At 44.9% G+C, this 20,981-nt stretch overlaps 1 protein-coding gene across 1 annotated transcript in view; it reads right to left on the bottom strand.

The window, feature by feature from the left end:
• The window catches only part of CFAP61 (cilia and flagella associated protein 61), a 38,738-nt gene that overhangs the window by 4,436 nt on the left and 13,321 nt on the right, over positions 1 to 20,981 (bottom strand). Inside the window, exons 7-11 of the mRNA XM_010018018.1 lie at positions 20,718 to 20,857; positions 17,206 to 17,332; positions 16,347 to 16,424; positions 15,005 to 15,211; positions 11,668 to 11,817 (exon numbers count right to left, since the gene is read on the bottom strand). Coding sequence (XP_010016320.1) covers positions 11,668 to 11,817; positions 15,005 to 15,211; positions 16,347 to 16,424; positions 17,206 to 17,332; positions 20,718 to 20,857 — 702 coding nt within the window. The remainder of the gene's footprint in view (positions 1 to 11,667; positions 11,818 to 15,004; positions 15,212 to 16,346; positions 16,425 to 17,205; positions 17,333 to 20,717; positions 20,858 to 20,981) is intronic.

Raw genomic sequence — 20,981 nt, 5'->3', positions numbered from 1 at the left:
CCCGCAGGCCCCCGGCAGCCCAGCACCGAGCGGCGACGGGACGAGCCAGGGCTGAGCACAGACCCACTGCAGAGCTGCCTGAATCGTCAGCTGAACACACGCCCTTGAACCAGCCTAAGACCCTGCTCCAAAGCTAGTGCTGTTCAGCATGGCTAAACCATTCCTGCAGTAGGGTCTGCTGGTAAACGGGGTTTGGCCATAAATGACAATAGATCCATACCATTTCCACATTTCTGAAACCAGAAACCCTTTTCTGGCTCATCGGGAACATGCATCACTGGAAAGATGCGAAGGAATGGGAAGAACCAACTGCCCTCCCGCCTTAAATAAGACCTGGACTCCGGTTTTGTGACACACTAAGGAGGTCTGCCCCAAGTACACATCTGACACTGCTTTGCGGGGGCGCGCGGGGGCCTCATGGTCCCACAGATGGGCACTGAGGACACTGCTTCAGGCCCTAGTCCTGGGGTTGTGAACCCCAGATGAGAACTCCAACAGGCTTTTGTGCTGCACAGAGAGTTGCAGCTTTCCAGCAAAGCCAAGCCAAGCCTTCTGGCAGAACAATATCAGCAATGTGTCTGCCAAAATGTGGCTTTAACCACACTAACAAAAAGGTAAAAAGAACATGAAAAGATGCTACTTGCAATGTACCTCATCAACCAGAGTAAGTCGACAGGAATTGCAGCAGCTAATGGGATCAACCCCACGGGCTTGCAGAAATGCCAGGTTCAAACACCTCCCGCTGCAGGCTGTGTGGGGTTTGTTTTCCATGTACCCCAGTGATGAAACACAAAGCAGCAACACCATTTCTCAGGGAAGAGTTGTGCCTAATTTATGAAATGGCTTCTGTATCCAGGGCACAAAGGCGGCACATGAGCAGGATATAACGGTTTTGTTCACCGCACAATGGCCCCAACACCAACAGCTGTCATGCTTCAGAAATCACCTTTCTAACAGCTAAGTACACTAAATGGCCCCAGGGAGTAAGGAATTAGGTGGATTGGTCCCATAATACCACCTTATTTTAGCAAAATGTCAGGACAAATGACTGCATATGTTCCCCGGAGGAGCAATCACACATCATAATTGATAGGTCAGTAGCTAGCTCTAACTTGTTTATTTCCTACCCAATTCATTAAACAAACCAGCAATCAGTAACTAACGTAAGGCAAAAAGCACCAATGCCATTGTCAGGAGAGGTGCACGTACCTCAGGAAAAGAAAGCATGTTCTTTGGTTATCAAAGAGGTGTTGTCCCTCCTTCCTGCCCTGCTACCCAACAGCCTCACCATCACCCCCCATCCCATCACCTTCTCCTTTCTTCACTAGGCCACAGGGGACAGGTCTCATGTGGACAGCCAGTGCCACCCTTTTAGGGCCTTCAGGCTGCACCTCCACTAACAATATTACCCATGTCTCAGGGTACTGCCCTGAACACACAAACCCTGCGTGTAAACCACATCTTTCACTTACGATCTCACAGCACACCACGTGCAGTGTAGGACTGATTTACAGCAGTAAAACTCACACATCCCTCTACCCTAAGTAACCAATGGGAAAAGATAACATGAAATCATTATATTTGGTTTTAGCAGATCTGTTTGTATTCATTTCTTCTCCTGCACTTTCAATCCATGTAAAGTATCACATCCACAGCGCATGCCCGTATACACTGCTGCTGCCAGCTCAGATGGAGATAACCTGTAGCTCCTGTTCTGGTTTAAACGCTTGACCCTGGGTTATGTGTGGGATTTCTAAAAATGTTAATTGGAATTATCCTACCAGAGATGTGTTTTATAGCAAATGTTACCTTTATTTAAATAGAAAAAATGGAACCTGAACACCCAACAGTGAACAACCAAGTTGGACAGAGGGTTTCAACTCCAACAGAAAAGGAGCAGTGCTATGTTCTGAAGTGGGTGTTGGTAAATGCCTCCCAGTAAAACACTAGCAGTGTGTCAGAGAGCTCTTACACATATTGCTGGGGCTCTTCATGCAGACTCCATCACGCAGCAGAATTTATATTGATGTTGATGTTATTGCACACTGAGGACTTGGGCCTTACCCAGCTCAACACCCTGAAGTGTTTGCTAAATTCAAGTCTGTGATAGTGGCGCTGAGTTCAGAAGCACTGCCCAGGGTACCACACAGGGAACACGGGTCTGACTCGCTCTGTACGTACTCAGCATCTTCGCAGATCCCTCACTGCTACAGGACGTAACAGGGACCACTCGAGTGACCCTCCCAGCCCTGTCCTGGGGATCCTCCACCTGCGGGGCGGGCTTTTGGTTTCATTTAGCATTTGCTACTGAGAAACTGAGTGACAGTTACTGCTGGACAGGATCTACACAGCTTGAACACTGCTACTGTAAGAACCATCAGACTAACAAACCTGCTCGAGGTTAGTGCTGAGGTCAGCGCTAGTAGCAGGCAAACAAGGAGGTGAACAAATAGAGCTATTTTAATTTCAAGCTCCATTTGAATTACAAGGAAAAAAAGAAAAATTAATGTTTACCAAGGCAATATGAACAAAAGTTACTGGAAAAGGGAGGCATTTTCAGCCTGCATTATTGTTTTTCTGAATAGTAGCTGCATTCCAAAAAGTCTCATTAGGAATGTCTGTAAACATGTTTTCAGGAGCTGTTTCCAGCATTCACAGATTTACACAAACACCAGGAACAGAAGGAAAAGGAGAAAGAAACCGTGATGAAGACGGCAGCCTGAATCATTTTGTCATCTTCGTCAAGAACCCCTCCTTTGGTAACTGTGGCTCTGTAAAACCAGTTTGCACAGATAATACCTAGTCTTTATAATGAGTTTTTCATCCATAGACCTCAAAGGCCTTTGTGAATGAAGTCACTATTATTATACCAATCTTCATATGGGTAAATGCTGATCTCAGTCTATATTCATGACCAATCCCTAGGACTCCCTGTGAAACCAAGGCTTTCCTGTGCGACTCCAGAAAGCAGCAAAGGAGAGATGAGCATGGCCATATATATCTAATTTCCCTGCAGAACTACTGTCACCATGGTAAGAAACTGCTTTTTCCCTTTTAGTATCAACATTTGGATTCCCAGCCCAAAGAGGGCCGGACGGTTCACAGCTGCATAAAGATCTCATGACTCTTTGCTGCTCAACTTACAAGGCCAAACGGCTGAACTCAAATGGGGTCATTTTCAGAGGTCAGGTCTCCCCATCCCTCAGGGGCAGACAGTGATGTACAGGAAGGCACAGGGACCCACTCGAGCTGCAGGGGTGAAGCCATGGCTGGCTCCAGGGTGCTGAGATAAAGAAACCTGCTTTACGGAGACCAATTCTCATCTGTTAGGAAAGTCACTAACAGCAACCCTGGAAAAGGACTGTAACCCATACCTTTAAAGCAGATAGATGCTAAAGGGTGAAGAAGTCTTTTAACAGCCCACTAAGACTGCATAAAATACAGATTACCTATAAACAGCAAAATCATATGTAGCTGAAAATACCACCAGCATTTCCAGACAATTCTTGCTTCCGCAGTGAATGAAAGGACTTCCTTAAGCTTTGATTTTAAGCAAATCAAGTCCTGCTTCACCTCCCTGGCCCAGCTCTGAAGGGCACTGTGAAAAACCTGAACATCCCTGAAGAGCCTTCACTGGAAAACTCCTGGTGCTGGCCCAGGAAGGCTCCCTCTGAGGGCCCCTCCTGAGGGATCACACCACCACCACAACACAACACACCTACTCCAGTGCCCATATTGAAACATGGCTGTGTATGCTCTGGAGAGGGAGACGACAGAAGTGCCTCTGTGCGCTGCACCCATTCTGCACACAGACTCATGGCACAGAGGGAGCATTTGCTACATGGACTGAATTCATTAAAAAATCTAATAGATGCATAAAATTAAAAGCTGTACAAATAAAATGTAAAAACCATCATCAGATTTCATACTGGAAATGATGAACACAAGGTAAGGAAAGCACAGCGTGAGGGTTCAGGGGACACTGATTTGCAGCTTACTGGCGAGCTGTATTTTAGTGACAGCAGCTCTGCTTCTCCATTTGGTGAGAGGGAACAATTCCTTTCTGTGGAAAACATATCTGCGCCCTACTTCCAAGCTGCAGTTCTGCTACTTCCAAAGTCAATCCAGCAAAATGCTTTGCAAGAGCTTTCAAACAAGTCTGACCTGTTTTTAAGCAGAAATGACTATTTCAGTTTGCTGCAAATGCCATTAACACCTGCACAGGACTGACACCATGCTTTCAAAATAAAGACAGGTCACCCTACTTTTAATTTCACACAGGCACATAAGTGGTAAACACTGGGAGCATTCCTGTTAATGATGCCATCTGGTGCCTCCCATAACTGTGTAATATTGAGCCTTCCAAACAAGATGTAATGGCAGCAACACACAAACCCACTGACATTTACAGTAAGGAAATTTATTATCAGCCAGCAGTTCAGAATGGCTGTGTTTGCATGGCTGCTGGTGCTGTAAAACCATCACCTTTCCCAACCAAGTGGAGGTACAATAAATAATGGATTTTCATCCATGCATATACTACAAAACCATGAAAAATTCATTGCCTCAACACAATAGCATCTTAAGCAACAGTTACTTCTTTAAAAATTAATACTACTCTCCTGGTTAAGTGCAAACTATGCACACTGAGCCTGTGTTCGTAACACCAACATGATCACAGACAAATGGTAACACATAGGAATGTGTGCGTTTTAACTTTGATCTGCGACTCTTGATGTTTAAAAGCTGGGAGCTCCTGCCCATCCTGCCTAGGCTCTCTGCGGCATTCATTCTGTCATCTTAGCAGAGGCTTAATGCTTAAAAAAAACCCCAAACACCAAAAACCTCCACATTTAAATCATAGAACAGTTTGGGTTCTAAGGGACTGTTAAAGGCTTAACCCTCCTCAAGGAGCAGGGACATCAACAACAATTTTAGCCTGTTTCTGTACATTCCAGTGCCTCAGCTGAGTTCATACAGACCTGAACCTGAGCCAGAACAGAGCCTCCTGTACTACAGGTTTCCTACAAAGTCTGAATACACTTTGCTTGAAGGCAGCTGTAAAGTACTACACCCCAATGGCTTCTCTTCACCGCTCAGTAACTCAGTGCCCTGTCAGCGTTCACGCTGAGCACAGCGGGAGAGGAGGCACCTTGGAAGCACAGCTATCCCTGCCACACAGACCGGGATGGGCGACGGAAGCATCCCAGTCACCGTGGCTCAGGAAGCTGCACGGAGCTTGCACTCGAGGTAGGCATGCACTGCACAGCCAGGGCTCTGCTGCTCTGCAGTGCTTGTACCTGTCCTGCCCACCTTCTTGACATTTCTCTCTCCATGCCTAAGGTGAAAACCTTGCTCCCTCCATTTGTCTCAACCTCTCAGAAGCAAAAAGCTCTGCTTGTTCAGTACAGGTTGTTCTGTTCTACAGAACAGCCTTCCCCCGCCCCGTGTTTGAAAACCTGTTTGTTTCCACTCCTTGTTTTTGTTATCTTTTAAGTGCAACTGAGCTCAGATTTTCTAGCTAACTCTCTGGGCTACCCGGGATTCAGTCACGGGTTGCAAATGTCCCTGCCTTTTCCTCTGCTTCCCTCCACAGCAAGGTGTTAACTGCCAGCGTATCAATTCTCCATAGGCCAGGGTAATGCGCTATGCTCGCTCTGGCTGGTTGACCCAAAGCATTGCAGATCCTGCTCAGTTTGTTTCAGTAGGAAGCGCTGAGGATAGAGCAGTCAGGTATGTCCCACCTACACGCAGCCCCTCAGGAGCAAGGGAAGAGTTAGGGGAGCTTCTGATTAGCAGAAGCTACAGAGTGTCAAATGCCTCAAGAGCTTCCTGGTCACCTAGACAAGAGTTTCCTATACAAACACTCATATATCTGGTTTATTTTCCTTTTTAAACAAGCTGCCACAAATGACAGGTTCTGTCAAGCTCGAAAATTATTTCGATTTCTGTTTTTCAGTTTTACCTGGTAGCTCTATTTATTTTCCTTTTCGAAATCCTGGCAAACATCCTGGGCATGTTTGATTCTGGTTTTAAAGTCCTGCAGCTTTACAGTGGACATAAAAAAAGCTCATTTAATAGAGAATAGTCCAGGACAGTACTTCCACTTGCAAGTCATTTGAGTAGCTTCTACAGTACAAAGAATATGTATGAACATAGACTTCAATGGACCAAGTTGTGAGATTGCTCTAAAAACAATGAAATTGTTTAAAACCACACTCAAAATTTTCAGTACTTTCTCTCATTTTACTTTTTGAAAAACGATTTTAAACTGCTTTCAGGCCACAAGCACCAGCCTGGAGTCAATGATGCTGGCACTGAAATCCGTGAAGGTAGCAGTGCCTTGTATTCCCATTTCTTCTTCAATCTTAAATTAACACTGTCCGTTTCCTCGGCGGCTGAGCTTCCATTTCCCCTGCCAGGTTTTCAGACTTTTCTCGTGCTCTGACCCCAACCGGTGTCATGTGGTAGTGCAGAACCATACACACAATAAACAAGCTCTTCTAGCATCTTGTATTTGCAGACCCCTTCTGGATGGTGCAGTCTGGAGAGCACAGCCCACACATGCAGAACAGCACCTACCACTGACAGTGTCACAGTGAAAGGCCCATAACTGCTTGGAGGGGAAAAGAGGACATTGAAAGTTTTGCTTAAAACAGTAAAAATCCTCTTCTGAAGAAAATAGGGTAGTGCCATTAAATAGAGTAACTCGTTACACAGGAGTTAAACAGAACTCACCACTCCAGTGACAACCCTTCAGCTCCCACAAGCTGTAGAGCAACGCAAATGTGATGGAGCAGAAGGACACCACCTCCCACAGCCAATGCCACTGCTCAGAACAGAAGCCAGTATGTTTTCATGCACAGTATCACTCACTTCTGTGTGTACAAGGTCTTTTCTCCAGCTTCCAAACAGGATTCATCCCGATACGATCCTCTGTGTGGTCAGGTAAAGCAACTTTCAACTAACTGTCTTGAGGAAAATGTGTCATTTCCAGCAGGAGGTCAAAGGCTGTAACATGTCAGTTGCTTTGGAGGGTGTTTTAACTCCAGGGCTGCTGAGAAAGCACCCTGTCCACTCACACAGAATGCAGCCCTGGCCCCCGAGGGACAGCTGGACCCACTGCTGATGTCTCCAGCTTGATCTGGGGACATGTCTCCAGCCACCCTGGCAACACTCAGCTCCTGACCACGGCTGAAGTCATTGCTGTGATCTTGGGCAACACAGTACTGGGGTGAGCTTCCTTCACTCACTGCTTCTGAGCCCATTGGAACATTCCCTGTAACACACCTGTACCATCATTCGAGAAGTACAAAACTGACTGAGAGAGTGGTGGGTTGGTTTGGGGTTTTTTTCCAAATAAGCTTGTACAGCACCGTATGTGCTTCTGCAATGCCTTAAAAACTGTTCTGTCTTCTTTCTATGAGCTACAGCAGAAAAACCAGTTCTGAACTCTGCAGTAAAACCTGACAGCTTGAACGCAGCCATGAAATAAAAAAATAAGTAAACCTGGTAGCATGAATAATAATGAAAGGGCAGAAACAGGAAAATAATTCAACAGATGTGTGACATTTTTGTTCTTCACTGTGGATCAGTTATTCTTGTTAATTATATCACCTATTCTTCCCTTTTATTGATAATTACATGAAGCAGATGGATAACAGAATGCTCCCAGATGGTGGGAAAGCAAACAAGTTTATCAATTGTTTATTTATGAAGAAATCATTAAAAATTATTTAATTATCTGCAGTTTTCTACTCCACCAATAATGACATGCACCACCAGGGCCAGCAGCACTTTAGAAGTTATTTAGTATTCTGTTGTAACCGACTGGTTTTTAACGTAACACGACTGAAATGACTGACAGATGTGCAAAACACAATCATAATCTAATCTACTTTAACACTGTGGGAATTAAGATTTGGAATCTTTGGATCTTCTGCCAGTTGGCTCTTCGGTGCCGGTTACTGACTCGGAATACAAAAATGAGAGCTCTCCTTTGGCTCGGAGCAGCTGCAGGCAGCGACTGATGCAGCGAGCAGCCGGGGCTCTGCACGGCTGTCCTGCAGCCCCGCAGCCTGGGCGGCTGCTCCTGCAGGGGCTCGGGATGAGCAGGCTCCCAGCACCTCGTGCTTCCAGGGCTACAGCAAACAAGACCGTTGGCATCTGTGCTGTTCCGCAGGGCTGTGGGCAGGCAGCGCCTCCCCTCCGCGCCTCCCTGGCGATCCGTACCCGACTTACTCCAATCTTTTCAGCAGAGCAATGGGAGATAGAGTCTTGTAGAACAGACACATAAAACCAGCAGCAAAATGTATTTGTCATCTCAAGGAGGGGGGTAAAAACAAACTCTGTCATTAGTCACTGTCACAGGAAAATATTACTATGTTCATTTAAGAGCGTGAAGCCCTTTAGGAAATGGAGAGCCACTGCTCCCAGAGAGCCTACAAGAAGAAGGACCTGTGCTTTCTTAGGCACCACAAAGCACAGCTCACACTGCCTGCTAGAAGCAGGAGCAAGCAGGCAGGAATCCATGGCAGGGCAGTGCCCAGGTTTACCCTTTTGATTTTTCCAGACACTGCAGTAGAAGATAGAGAGTTGACAGAAGGACAAACGAGAACAAGTTACCACAGACTTAATTTTGGGTGCTCATCTGTCTGTAACAACCGATCCAGACCTGCAGGAAAACCCCCTCTCCAGCGCAGGCAAGATCCATCTGGACTGGCAACACGTGGGAATTAGCTGAGGGCAAAGCCTTTCTGAATCAGACTGCAGCTTTTTCTTCTGGCTTTGGAGGAAGGAATCGGGGAAAACAGTCCTTGTGGGTCCTGGTTGAGTTATCTCTACTGGGTCAATATTTATAAGTGAATCTCTTCATGCTCCTGGGCAGGCTGGAACGTATTGAAGAGATACACGAAGTGATGGAGCCCCAGGGCTTCCACTGCACACCCTCTCTGAGATACTAAAGCCACTAATGGCCTACAGAGATATATATGCACAAATCAAGAGCTGTGCTCAGGCAGGGAATGGCTGAGCTGCTCAGCCCCGAGCTGCTCCTGGTGAAAAATGGATTCTGCAGCAAGAATAGGAGAGAGAGCTGGAACGAGAGGAAGGCCGCTGAAAAAGCAGGAGATAGAAGCAGATGCTGATGGCCAGATATCATGGGGCATCTTCTGGGTATCAAAGCAAGAATTTTACTACAATTATCTCCATCATAAGTGACAGATACTCCAGCAATTCATTAGGACAGGCAATCAAATGAAGATTGTGCATTTCTGACACTGACTTGCATTTACAATGTTTGTATTGTACTTCATGTGAAAGAATCATGCCACCATTGCAGAGGTGCCTAAAACAAGAGTTACAACAATAACCCATCCTCCAGCTCTCACAAGCAAATGGGCCATGGGCTGATGTTTGAAGGAACTGCTTTCTGCACACCTCGTGAGCTTGAAGAGTATGATAAAGAAATGAGGAGAGGTCTCGACTGTCTGGAATCCCGGCTTGCCCAAAGCTTTTCAGATCCTGCAGGATCCTGCCCCACCTGCTTAAAACCACCGTACCAAAGAGGACAGCAGAAGTTTTCTCCTTACTGCTACCCAGGTGCTCGCCCCAGACAACTCCCCAGTCCTTCCTGCTGTTTGTCTTTCACTTCTCCCCCTCTTCTCCACACTTGCCCTACAACATTGTTTTCCCATTTCCCTGTTACCCCCCTTCCTAGGCTGCTGGCATCTTCTATGGTGACCAACACATGTCTCACCTTCTCTCACAGTATTTTAAAGGTGACAGTTCTCAGCCTTTCCCTTTTGCAGTTATCACATTTAACTCCTTGGTAGGATATTTTGCTCTTTGCAACACAGACTGTGTCCTTCTGTTGACAGAGTGTCTGGGTAGGTCTTGTGATTGTTGTATCATTTTGTGCCTACTGAAATTTGATCATATTAATTTTAGAAAATACACCTCATTTTATTTGCAACTCAACTGCAGGATTTTGCAGGGAAGTGCAAGATTATCCATGGGGATCAATCTTCCTTTCTGAATTAAGACTAGAGAGAGGGCAAATGCCTTATGCCTCCTATTACCAGAGCTAACAAAACATCCAGGATCTAAAAGCAGCACCAGGTTCTTACTTCTACAAGCACACTCAGTCCCCTGTGGTAGGTTACCTCTCAATTCATAAAGCTTTCCCAACGTATGGTGGCCAAAGGTCAATTCATTCACTCAACAGAAGAGTCAATTTAGCTTTATGTGGTTTCAGATTCTTGGTCCTTCAGAAAACGACAGGCAGCAGCAGTGGACTGGCTTTATCCTCAAGTTACCACCTAGGGATCAACCCCAGATGTCAGCTTTGATAGAACACAGTCTGTCAGGAATCTATAATTAATGCTGGCACATATGCATCGCCTCTCATGCAGTGGGCAGCCTTCTCTTCTCTTCAGCAGAACTTTGTTAGTGAAAATCTCACACATTTTATTAATTAGAAATTCATTAAACTTTCAAGATTTTAACTAATTATCTCAGTGCCTGCAACTCTCAGACAAGCTCAGGCTCAACCTCAGCAGACAAAAGATTTGCAAATCTCTCCAACACAGGGAGTCTGATTCCCAGCTCCAGCAAACATGCTCAGAGGAGCTATTCTAGCAAGCGAGCAACAGGTCAGTTTAAAGATAAAACAGGATGTAGTTCAAAGAACAGTATTGGATAGTTTATCCTGCAGGGAAGAGGAAGGAAGGCGGGGGAAAGACTGTTCAACAAAGCCAAACTCACACCAATGGCCTCAGCCACGTTCTGGATTTTGCTTTGCCAACTGCTGTCTAATTAAGAGGTTTGGGTGCCAAAAAATAGTGACTAACTGTGAAAAGGACAGCTCTAAAATATGATATGGGAGCCCATCTCAGCCAACTGGAGTTCACAGACAGACATAAAGCTCTCTAATTATATTTCTTTAGGAAATCGCAGCTACCTACTGAGAGTATCCATCACTAATGGTTTTTTTCTAATGTCAGCTTTGCTGGTTACTCTTGTGAGGAACCATCTTCACACTTAAAAATGTAAGTCAGAATAAGGTGTCAGCTATTTAACATAGGAAATGGAGAGACTTCTAGGTCAGAACCTCCAACCTGCATGACTGCTACACAAATCAGAACTGCTTGGTTGTGAAACAACCCTTTCCTTTGCTGTTAAATCATTCCTGATACTTTGAAGTGTTGAGGGTATCTTGTGCATGGAAGAAACCTGGCTTTGGGACTGAAAATTAAAATGTATTTAAGCAATTTCTACAGAAATAGTCAGCATCATGACATTGTCTTTTTTCCACTTGCAGAATGACACCTAAATAAACTTACCGGACGAAGGGCTAAATAATAAGTCAGAGCATTTAGAATGCATTGGGAGTCTGGGAGCAACGTCACGAGAAGCTACAGCTAAAATGGAAGCAATTGTGTGCAGATGTTCCAGTTCAGTGGCTGCTCCTGTAACGTGTTTGAAATTCAAGCTCAGAAGCAGTGGCAGCCGTGCAGAAGCAGGGCTGGGGTTGTGAGGGTATGGACACCATGTTCAGTGTAATTAAGAAGCAACCTATCAACACTGGGATGGTAATGCCATCCCATCTGCCAAAGCCTGCACTAGCTGGCACCATGCCTCCCGCCTGCTGCTGCTTCTGTTACCCACCTGATCCTTGGAGACCTGCTCTGATGGAGCGTTTATGCCAAGCTCTTCCAGAGGATAGACAATCTGTCGTCTTGGTCGCACGGGAGCCATGTAATGAAGGGCAGATGTCAGGGAATGGGCACAGGGAGTCTGAAACTGAAAGGCAGCGATCTATATTTCAGCAGAGAGAATGTCAGAGCAGTGCATCACAGATGTCTGTTGTATGGCTTTGCAAATACAAAATTCTTAGCTCTGTTGGCTAAATCTGAGAGAAAAATCAGCAAATAAACAAACATACTCAGAGCAGAGGAATGAATTGCAGCTAATTCCTGACACTAATGAAGATAATTATGAGAGTAATTACATTACCAGCTCTGTGGGAATGACAGATAAACAAGTGGTTTGGTTTATGGGATTTTTCAGCACAAGTATTTTCCCCAGGAGGATATTTTGCTCCATAGTGATCATGAATCAGCTTGACTTGACCCCATTAAGCTGTGTTATCTGCTTACTCTAACCTTTGCTCCTTCGGCAAAGGAGGGTTATGAATTCATATCGGATTCTATACCGACTGAAATGTCAATTTTATCCAACTGATAAATGTTAATAAACTGGCAGAAACTTGAGGTGAACAAACCCCTGATGCTAATGTGAGGAGCATGGATCGTTAGGAATAGATGTATTACGTTTATTACAGCATGAGTGGCTCTGTCATAATTTACAACATGAAAGGGACAAAAATAAATGAGACTTCCTGTAAGTAGAGAATGAGCATTAATGCAAACTAAATTACACTGAAGTACCATTCCAGCCACAAGTAATGAAAAACTTGATGTTACTATGTTGAGAACTGAGTAAAATATCACATTTACCACTTATTAGAAAGCAATGGTAAGCTAAAGTAACTTAAAGGAACACTGTAGCCTGGAAATAGACCAAACTAGAATCATTAGTAAGATTTAACTTTCCTCTTCCATCCACTGCCATTAAACTGCATTTTTGTAAGTGCCTCTTAAGCATCTGAGAACCTAATGCTACGTAAGGACATTGCTTCCTCAAGAGAACACTTCATAAACCTCCACAAAAGTGCACAGGAAAAAACATCCTTCTGAAAATGTACCAGTGTCTAACCTGGCAATTCCTGTGTTCGGAATGCGGCCATCTCAAAAACACCTAAGCCTCCAAGGACAGGAGTCATCTCAGTCACCATCTCAGAGCTGGGTGCTTGCTTGAGGCAGCCGTGCAGATGCCCCCAGGTAGAGATGAGCACCTCCAGAGGGCAGTTCCTTCCACCCTAAGACAGGCAGTAATGATGGATGGGTGAAGTGCCCTCTGGATGCACTGAGCTTCCTGTGTTAACGCTGGCAGGAGCCTGGACCAGACAGTAGCTCTAGAAGGCTACATGCCATGAGTCAATATGTTTGTTTACTCTTTTCTGACATGAGACTGATGACAAGACACACGTCAGTGTTGTGGAAAGAATCTTTCAGTTTGCTTCCACGAATGACGTTGTTCTTGGCAATGGCTTTTCTCTCACAGCATGAGGTTCTCAGGGCACTGCAGGCCCTTGCTGAAACACAAGCCACATTCTCAACAATAGTGAGGTGCTGAGGTCCCACCAGCTTCTGATGAAACACAATCTAGAGCCTAAGTCACTTATGAAGAGGTTTTATAAACCTCTGTGTTTTAGTGGGTTTAGTATTATCCCCTTGCATTTACTCATGCTACATTACGGCCAGTGACATCTTTCTTTTTTCCTTCCCTGCCCTCCCCTTCATCCTGAACCCAAACAAATACTGGTACCACTCAAAATTCATTATATAGCTGAGTGGTGGTACATGGGACAGTACAACTTGATCAGGTTCTATTAATAAACTATGACAGGAAACACAAATCTGTCATGGTTCAAGCCCAGCTGGCAACCCAAAACCACGCAGCCGCTCACTCACTCCCCTCCCTCTCCCTTCCTCCCCCCGCTCCCGGAGGGATGGGGAGGAGAATCGGAGGAATGTAACTCCCACGGGTTGAGATAACAGCACTCCAGTAACTAAGGTATAATACAAACCACTACTGCTACCAATAATAATGATAAGAGGAATAACAAGGGGAGAGGACACAACCGCTCACCCCCCGCCAACCGATACCCAGCCCGACCCGAGCAGCGATCTGGGCCTCCCGGGTGACTCCCCCCAGTTTATATACTGGGCATGACGTGCTGTGGTATGGAATAGCCCTTTGGCCAGTTTGGGTCAAGTGTCCTGTCTCTGCTTCCTCCCGGCTTCCCCTCCTCCCTGGCAGAGCATGAGACTGAGAAAGTCCTTAGTCAGAGTAAACATCACTGAGCAACAACTGAAACCATCGGTGTTATCAGTGTTGTTCCCAGGCTGAAAGTCAAAACCACAGCACTGCACCAGTTACTGAGAAGGAGAAAAAATGACTGCTGTAGCTGAACCCAGGACAAAATCATTGTTAAATATACAGATATGGCACGTGCTTTCTGCCTTGCCCTGCAAGTGGAGGTGCAGCACGTGTACTGGCCTATTAAAACAATGAAATAAAAACTTTCATGTTGGTCTCCTCAGTTGATGAGCTTCTTGTTTCTTCACCTATACATCCAATACAAGGGCAAGAAATGAAGTCAAACCCAAATTAAATCTTGCAGCTCGGACACAGGGTCCTAACTCAGGCAGGGGTGGGAATACTGCATGCCTGCTACTTCATCCTAGAACCCATCTATTGGGAATGAAGAGCAAAAGGCAGAGACTTGACTGTTGGGACTACAGCTCATTTATGGAGGGGGCTGACAAGGCACAAGGCAACAGCAACACACAAACCTGTGTGGGTAAGAAGCAGATATACTTCTCCCAGAAACAAGTGACGAGGTAGCAAGCAAATGATTCCTCTGCTGTGCTGCTACCAGGGCAGCATCCTGGCTGTGTTAACTTAAGGCATCCAACTCTGGTTAGAGGCCAGTTGCGCTGAGACTCTCTGAATTCAACCTGCACAGAGTGACTTGGCTCAGCAGGAGCCACCCCCTTGAAAAGCTGCTCTCTCTTCGCAGACTGGAATATGCCAAGGCCAAGCACGCTTCAAGCTGCTGCTCCTCCACATCATGCTTCCTGAAGCTACTGAGTACATCTGGAGTCACAACACTACTGAGCATCTGCAGACTAACCCTACGGTGCAACTGCTACGTCCATGAGTGCAGATGATATCATGCAAGAAGAAAAGAAAGTACAATTTGCTGCAGTTTGCTAAGAAAATTCCTGTTTACACCACTCAAAAAAGCAAAGAGAAAAATAAAGTGAGAAAAGGTGACAACATTTAGTATCAGAAATACGAGTAACTCTGTCCTTACCTTGCCTTCCACATACTGTGGATAAATAGGATAGTAAAGAGAAGATTTGTGGGCCAAGCGAAGCATCTCCTTTAGAAAGTGTTTTGTATAGTGATGAAATATGGGATTTAAGACAAAGTGGCAAAGATGTCCATGTTCCTCTTGCTGGTGGAGATTGAAATGAATAAAGGCTTCAATGTTGTAATGGGATCGAATGTACTCAATATGCTGGAAAACAAGAACATGAAGATCAGCAGTGACAAGACAGCTCCATTTACACTACTGGAGCAAGTCCAGTGAGTTGCTTCCTATCAACTAAGAAACTAAATGTGAACACTGAAATGCAGTGCCTATGGGCATTGTTCTCAGTTAAAGCACTGACTGAACATACTTCTGTTGGAAACCCTGTCACTGTATCAAAGCCTACTCTTGCAGCTTGCCCACCTTTCCCACACGGACTGCAGAGCCGACTTTTTCACTATGTCTGGGATGGGTTAATGGACATTCAGGGAGGGGAAAAGAAAAAACAACCAACCAGCCCAAGACCCACTACTGTTCTGCTGAGTTCGAGACAGAGGAGCCCAGACTGTCCCTCACAACACTGTACTGAAGAAGGGGAATTCTAGAGAAGAGCTGTGTACAAAATGCCCTCCAACAAGGGCTGAAGTGATAAGCTGACGTTTTTGCACATTATACATTCAAGAGAAAATGCTGTATCCTCTTATGTCAATGCTCTTAATATAATTAAGAGCTATTTTTGAAACCAGGAGTGACTATGTTAAAAACTGAGCTAACAGCTGCTGAACAATCTAAAATCTGCCACAAAAGTAAGCTCCAAAGAATGTTTATTTTTCCAGACTAGTGTGCAACATTGTCTTTTTTCTACTCCATTGGAACATGCACTTTCTATCTGCTTCGAAGGGTGTGATTCAGAATCACTCAGAACCTGCTGTTGGAGAAAAAAAGATAAGAAAGCAAATCTAGAGAGACAGCTACTACTCTGCAAAACATGTGGCAAAACTGCTTATGGACTTTGGAAATTAGGGGGCAAAACAGTTGATTATGAACATATTCAGAGGCAGAATGACTTTCTGCTGAAGAACCAAGAAGAGGTGCAGGAGGCACTTCCAGAATGGATCAGCAGCTTCTTGCAAATCACAGAAAGAGTTTTTGTGTGTCAGTCATCACCTATGGGAAGGGCAATAACACAGTGTGCATTGTCAGGAAAGAGAAAGTTTAGAGGAGCAGTATCTTTTACATAGACTTTCTGTTAGGTACACCTCTTGTGGCAAGGACAAAACTCAGCCTGTAGCACTGAGGGCTAATCACTACAATTTTCATACAAAACAGAAACAGGATTTACCATTTCATCTCTAATGACAGAAATGCCAACTATTTGATCCAGAACTTCTGCTACAAAAGCCTTCACTGGGTTCCCATCCTGCAAGGCAAAACACATGCACATTTCCTGTTTCATTAGTACTCCTTAACCTGACTGCATTTCACCACACAGTTAAAATACTTTCCTCCCAGTTTACATTCTACACACTCCCCCAGTTTAACCACTCTGCCCTAGCTTGAGGCACAATGCTTAAATGGTGTTTGTGGCTAGACTCTGGACGATGCAGAACTTTATGGAACTGAAGGTTCAGTTAGGATCTAGCTAAAAGCAGTGCTATAAGCTCAGCCACTACTTTAGCCCTGGGTTAAGTTCTGGTCTTAGGAAAGAATATTAATTAAAACAGATATTCTCCATCAAAAGTTGTATAAAATGGATTTCCCTGCTGGATGATTGGTAATGACAGCGCTTGGGTTTTGTCTATGCAGCATTTTCCATCACACAACAAATCTGCAGATGTTCCCTGCTGTCTGCTGGGCCTGTGCCCGTCCACATCATGGGAAGGAGAAAGAGGCCCCATCATGTGACGGACACAAGTACAAGTTCATCACACAACCAGGAGTGCGTGCAAGAAAAAGCAACAACATAAAGGAGGCTGTGGGTGGCCAAGAAATGCACCCAGCCTGCTTCTGTCCCTGCACTGGTATAGACCACAGGTCAGACTAACCATCAGGTCAGGCTGAATACAGCCTATGCTGACTGTTGGCACTGACTTGAGTACCTCTACACTATATATAGAGAGTTTACTAGTTTCATGTAACAAATTCTGGATGTTTTTACCAGTATTTATTCATTCTTCTGTGTCTTTGCAAGCAATACTCACGGGATCCCTGCGAACCAGAGTAAATGTCCTGAAGTCATTCAGTATCCTTTTATTCAAGCTAAGGGTTTCAGTGAGCATCTGGACACCAAGTAGGTCATTGCTTGTTGCCCTTCTTACATTAAATGACCTATAAAACAAAAAAGGAAAAAGAAAAAAAGCTCACTCTGTGACAACGTAAAGACAATTCCCATACTGTGACAACTTGCCTTCCACAAGCACCGCACACACCTCTTTGAGAAGCTGGAATTGACTGCTGTATGACTATTGTTCCAAGTGCATATATTAGCTTAGTGTGTGAGAACATAAAAGATCACACAACAGCTACTTAAGACAACTCAAGATGCTGCTTTAACTGCTGCTGAACACTCAGTCTTTCTACACCTCCAGCCCAGTCCCACAAAGCAATGACTACTGTAACCACAGATATCACCCAACCTTCATGTGAACAGAGGCGGCAGAGAAAGGAGACAGAGTCATTCAAAATGGAAGTAGCAGCCATAGCTGCACACTGACACACGTGGGGAGAAGAAAAGAAACAGAAAAAGGTAAGAAAAAAGAAAGAAAAAAGGAGAGAGAAAAAAGTAACCCAGAGCCAACTGTCATCCTTGCAAATGGTACCAAAGAAAGGCAGTAGCATCCTTCTCCAGCAGCAACAGCCAACTATGTTTGTGTTAGGCCTTGGTTCTTCAAACAGCAACATGTAAGCATAAACTTCCACAAAGCACAAACCAAATGCCCCTGCTAAATGCCACTTAGTAATCACACACCAGTGGCACACTGTGAAAGTGTCAGTGCAATAGAGACAGCAGCAACGTGAGCTACAGCAGGGGTATCCCGGCACTTCCCGAGTTCACACACGCTGCTATAAAACATCTTCCCACCACTAAGCATGAAGAAGAATTACTTCCCAGTGACAGTCTCCAGCATCTGAGGAACTCTCATGTTGCCTGTTAAAGGCACTGGCTCTTCCTGGCTAGACAAGGCCCATGGAATAAAGATTTAGCTGTTCAAGGAACCGAATTACAGCTTCATTTCCAAGAACTGGGTTCTTTCCCCCCAGATAAAAACCTTGGGATCCAGGCAGTCTGACTGCCATACCTGGTCTTGTTTGCCATTTCAATTTGTATGTGCTGTTTGTCAGCCTACGTCCCAGCCACGCTGAGACTGATTCTGTGGAAGACCATTTTAATGAACTGCACTAGGACCTTTAAAAGCCAAACCTACCAAATCTCTGATGTGCTATGGGAAATGTCCCAGCTCCATCTCTGTGCTCATTTTCAGCTGGATTATCTGAGTGCTCAAAGCACATATTTGATCATGAAATTACAAACTAACCCTGAACTTGGAAGTGAGCATCAGCTTCCTTTGCACATTTGTTACCTCCACAAAGAATTCACTGCAAGGAACAAGTGACGAGGATGATGGTCAGGGAGACCCACAGCACAGTTCACGTGCCCCCTCCCGCCACTCCGCGGGGCCCAGCACAGGGGCTGTCCCCTGCATGTCCCGGAGCGGTGCCAGAGAGGCCACGTTTTAAATGACAGAAACCAGAACATGCCAAAACAGAACCCAGTTTTAAATATACCTAAACCCCAGATCCACTGAGAGAATGGAGAAGTAGGAAGGACATCCAAGGTCTGTGCCCATTTCTCTTCCAGCAAAGAATTAACTCATTCTAGATGTCCAGTTCCTTCCACTGCACAGAGACCAGGAAGCTGCTATTATTATTATGCTTGTTAGTGAAAATTGAGGCAAAGTGTCCATTAAGCATTTCAGCCTATGCCTTGTCATCTGTTATTTTTCCTCCTTCACTGGTAAGTAGCAGGCCCATACTTCCATTTGCTGTACTTTGGCTTTTTGTGTACTTAACACTTTTTCTTAGTCCTTTTACAACCTTTATTAATCAGTATCTCATTTTGTGCCTGTGCCTCTTCTGATTTTGCCCTTTCGTGTCTTCATATCCCCATGTCCTTAGCCCTGCTTTTCTTTTAATCCATTTTCTGTGACCTCCTTTTCACTCTCATGCCTGTCGAAAGCCCTTGGTGCAAGTACAATATATTGATCTTTCACTTGTCCATATTTTGGTTTCATCTAAGAGAGCTTCTGCTATTGTGCACCAAGCTCTTTGTTCTTCAGAAACTTCCCAAAGGCTTCATCTGGTTTCTTCCATACCTTTTCTGACCCTGGACCTCAGTGAAAGGCTATTTTCCTTACTTCCCTGCACAGCTGCAGGGGGATTTGGAAAATTCTATTACTGACTCTGTTCTGTTCTCATGGAAGGGCTGGTATCGTTTGGAATATGCACAATTCGATCAGAATTGTAAGGGTTTTATAAAAACCTTGATAACAAGTTTAATTTTGACCACAATCACAAGAGGATGTGTGACTCCCAAACCTACCCGTGGATTACTGAGCAGCTGGGCTGAGATTAGCAGGAATTACTCCAGTGGCTTTCCCTGCAGCCAGTTGGATTCTGACAGCACACAGAAGCCCAGTTTCATCCCAGGGTAAAAAGCTTTGCTCAGGTCCAAGAGGAGCTGGCCAGACCCTGCATGAGCTATTTGTATAGCAGCAAAGGTGCTTAAGGATGCAATTACAGCAGAAGTATTGCTCTGAAACCATGCACTATTTAGCTACATTAAAAATAAAGGGGGGGTGGTGGAATCTCTAACTGTGCCACAGTTTCAGCTGGTGCCTGGGCCAGCCTGGGCTTGTTACACAAACAAAGCATTGGAAACTCCTACCACGCAACAGCAGTCACAACAAGAATGGTTGTGTGTCCCAGTCCACCAGTATTTCAAGCTACAGAAGCATTCAGAGTATCATGGAAATTCAAAGGTATGAAATAAATGATTCAAAACCAAAATAAAAAGACATAAATTATATAAAATAGATACTCAACAATGAGGTTATGCTGCGTTCTGCATGTTTCAGAAATGCATTACTGCATAAATTACACCTATACCAGGCTTTCAAGTATCAGCATCACACAACCTGACCCAGTCCACAGGGCCAAACTCTGCACTGTGTTTCTCTATTAGCCTTGGTTCACAATGAGGCAACTGAAGAAGCTTCTTGTCTGTACCAATGTTCATGAATCCTCTCACTGCACTTTGCTTTTACTTGAAGGAAGCTATATATAAGTGCTGGCAGTCAGAAGACTGTTTGCTTTTACAGTTTTAATGATCTCAGTTTCTGATTAAAAATCATGTCACTAACTACTTGTGGCTATTTTCACATTGTCTAGTATAGTGCTGTTGGAGACACACCTGAGTAGGCTTAGGATCCACTCCAGAACAGGCAGCAAGATACTGTAGTAGCGCTGCTAAAGACTAAGTTCCTCAGCTCTGCTCCTGCGTGTTCCAGGCACAGCCCAGGGCTATTCAATACACTGTTATGGGGACTCAAGCTGTGCAAGATGTACCATCCCATGCAGAATACCAGCAAAGGAACACCCAGCTGGTGCTGGGCTGGGGAGTGCATCAACTGTGGTGACCAGGCACAGGACTCACGTGAGCAGCCCCGCACGGTGGAACACATAAAGCTCCTGGCCAAATCTGGAAGTGCAGAAAGGGACAGCCCGGACAAAACTCTGGATCAGGTGGAACTCTGGTTCATGATGTGGTACGAGGATGACACAGAAGTCTTTGTCCTAAGAAAATTGCAGACAATAAAGGCTCTTAGTGACCTCAGTAGAAGCTTTACACAAGAGCTTATCTTGAGGGCACAGAAAGAAACCAAAGTGACTGCATGCTCACAACACATACACTCCAAGC

Source organism: Nestor notabilis, unplaced genomic scaffold, assembly GCF_000696875.1.
Source record: "Nestor notabilis isolate BGI_N333 unplaced genomic scaffold, ASM69687v1 scaffold33287, whole genome shotgun sequence".
NCBI classification, from domain to species: domain Eukaryota; kingdom Metazoa; phylum Chordata; class Aves; order Psittaciformes; family Psittacidae; genus Nestor; species Nestor notabilis.
This window is presented reverse-complemented; position numbering and strand designations above follow the sequence as displayed.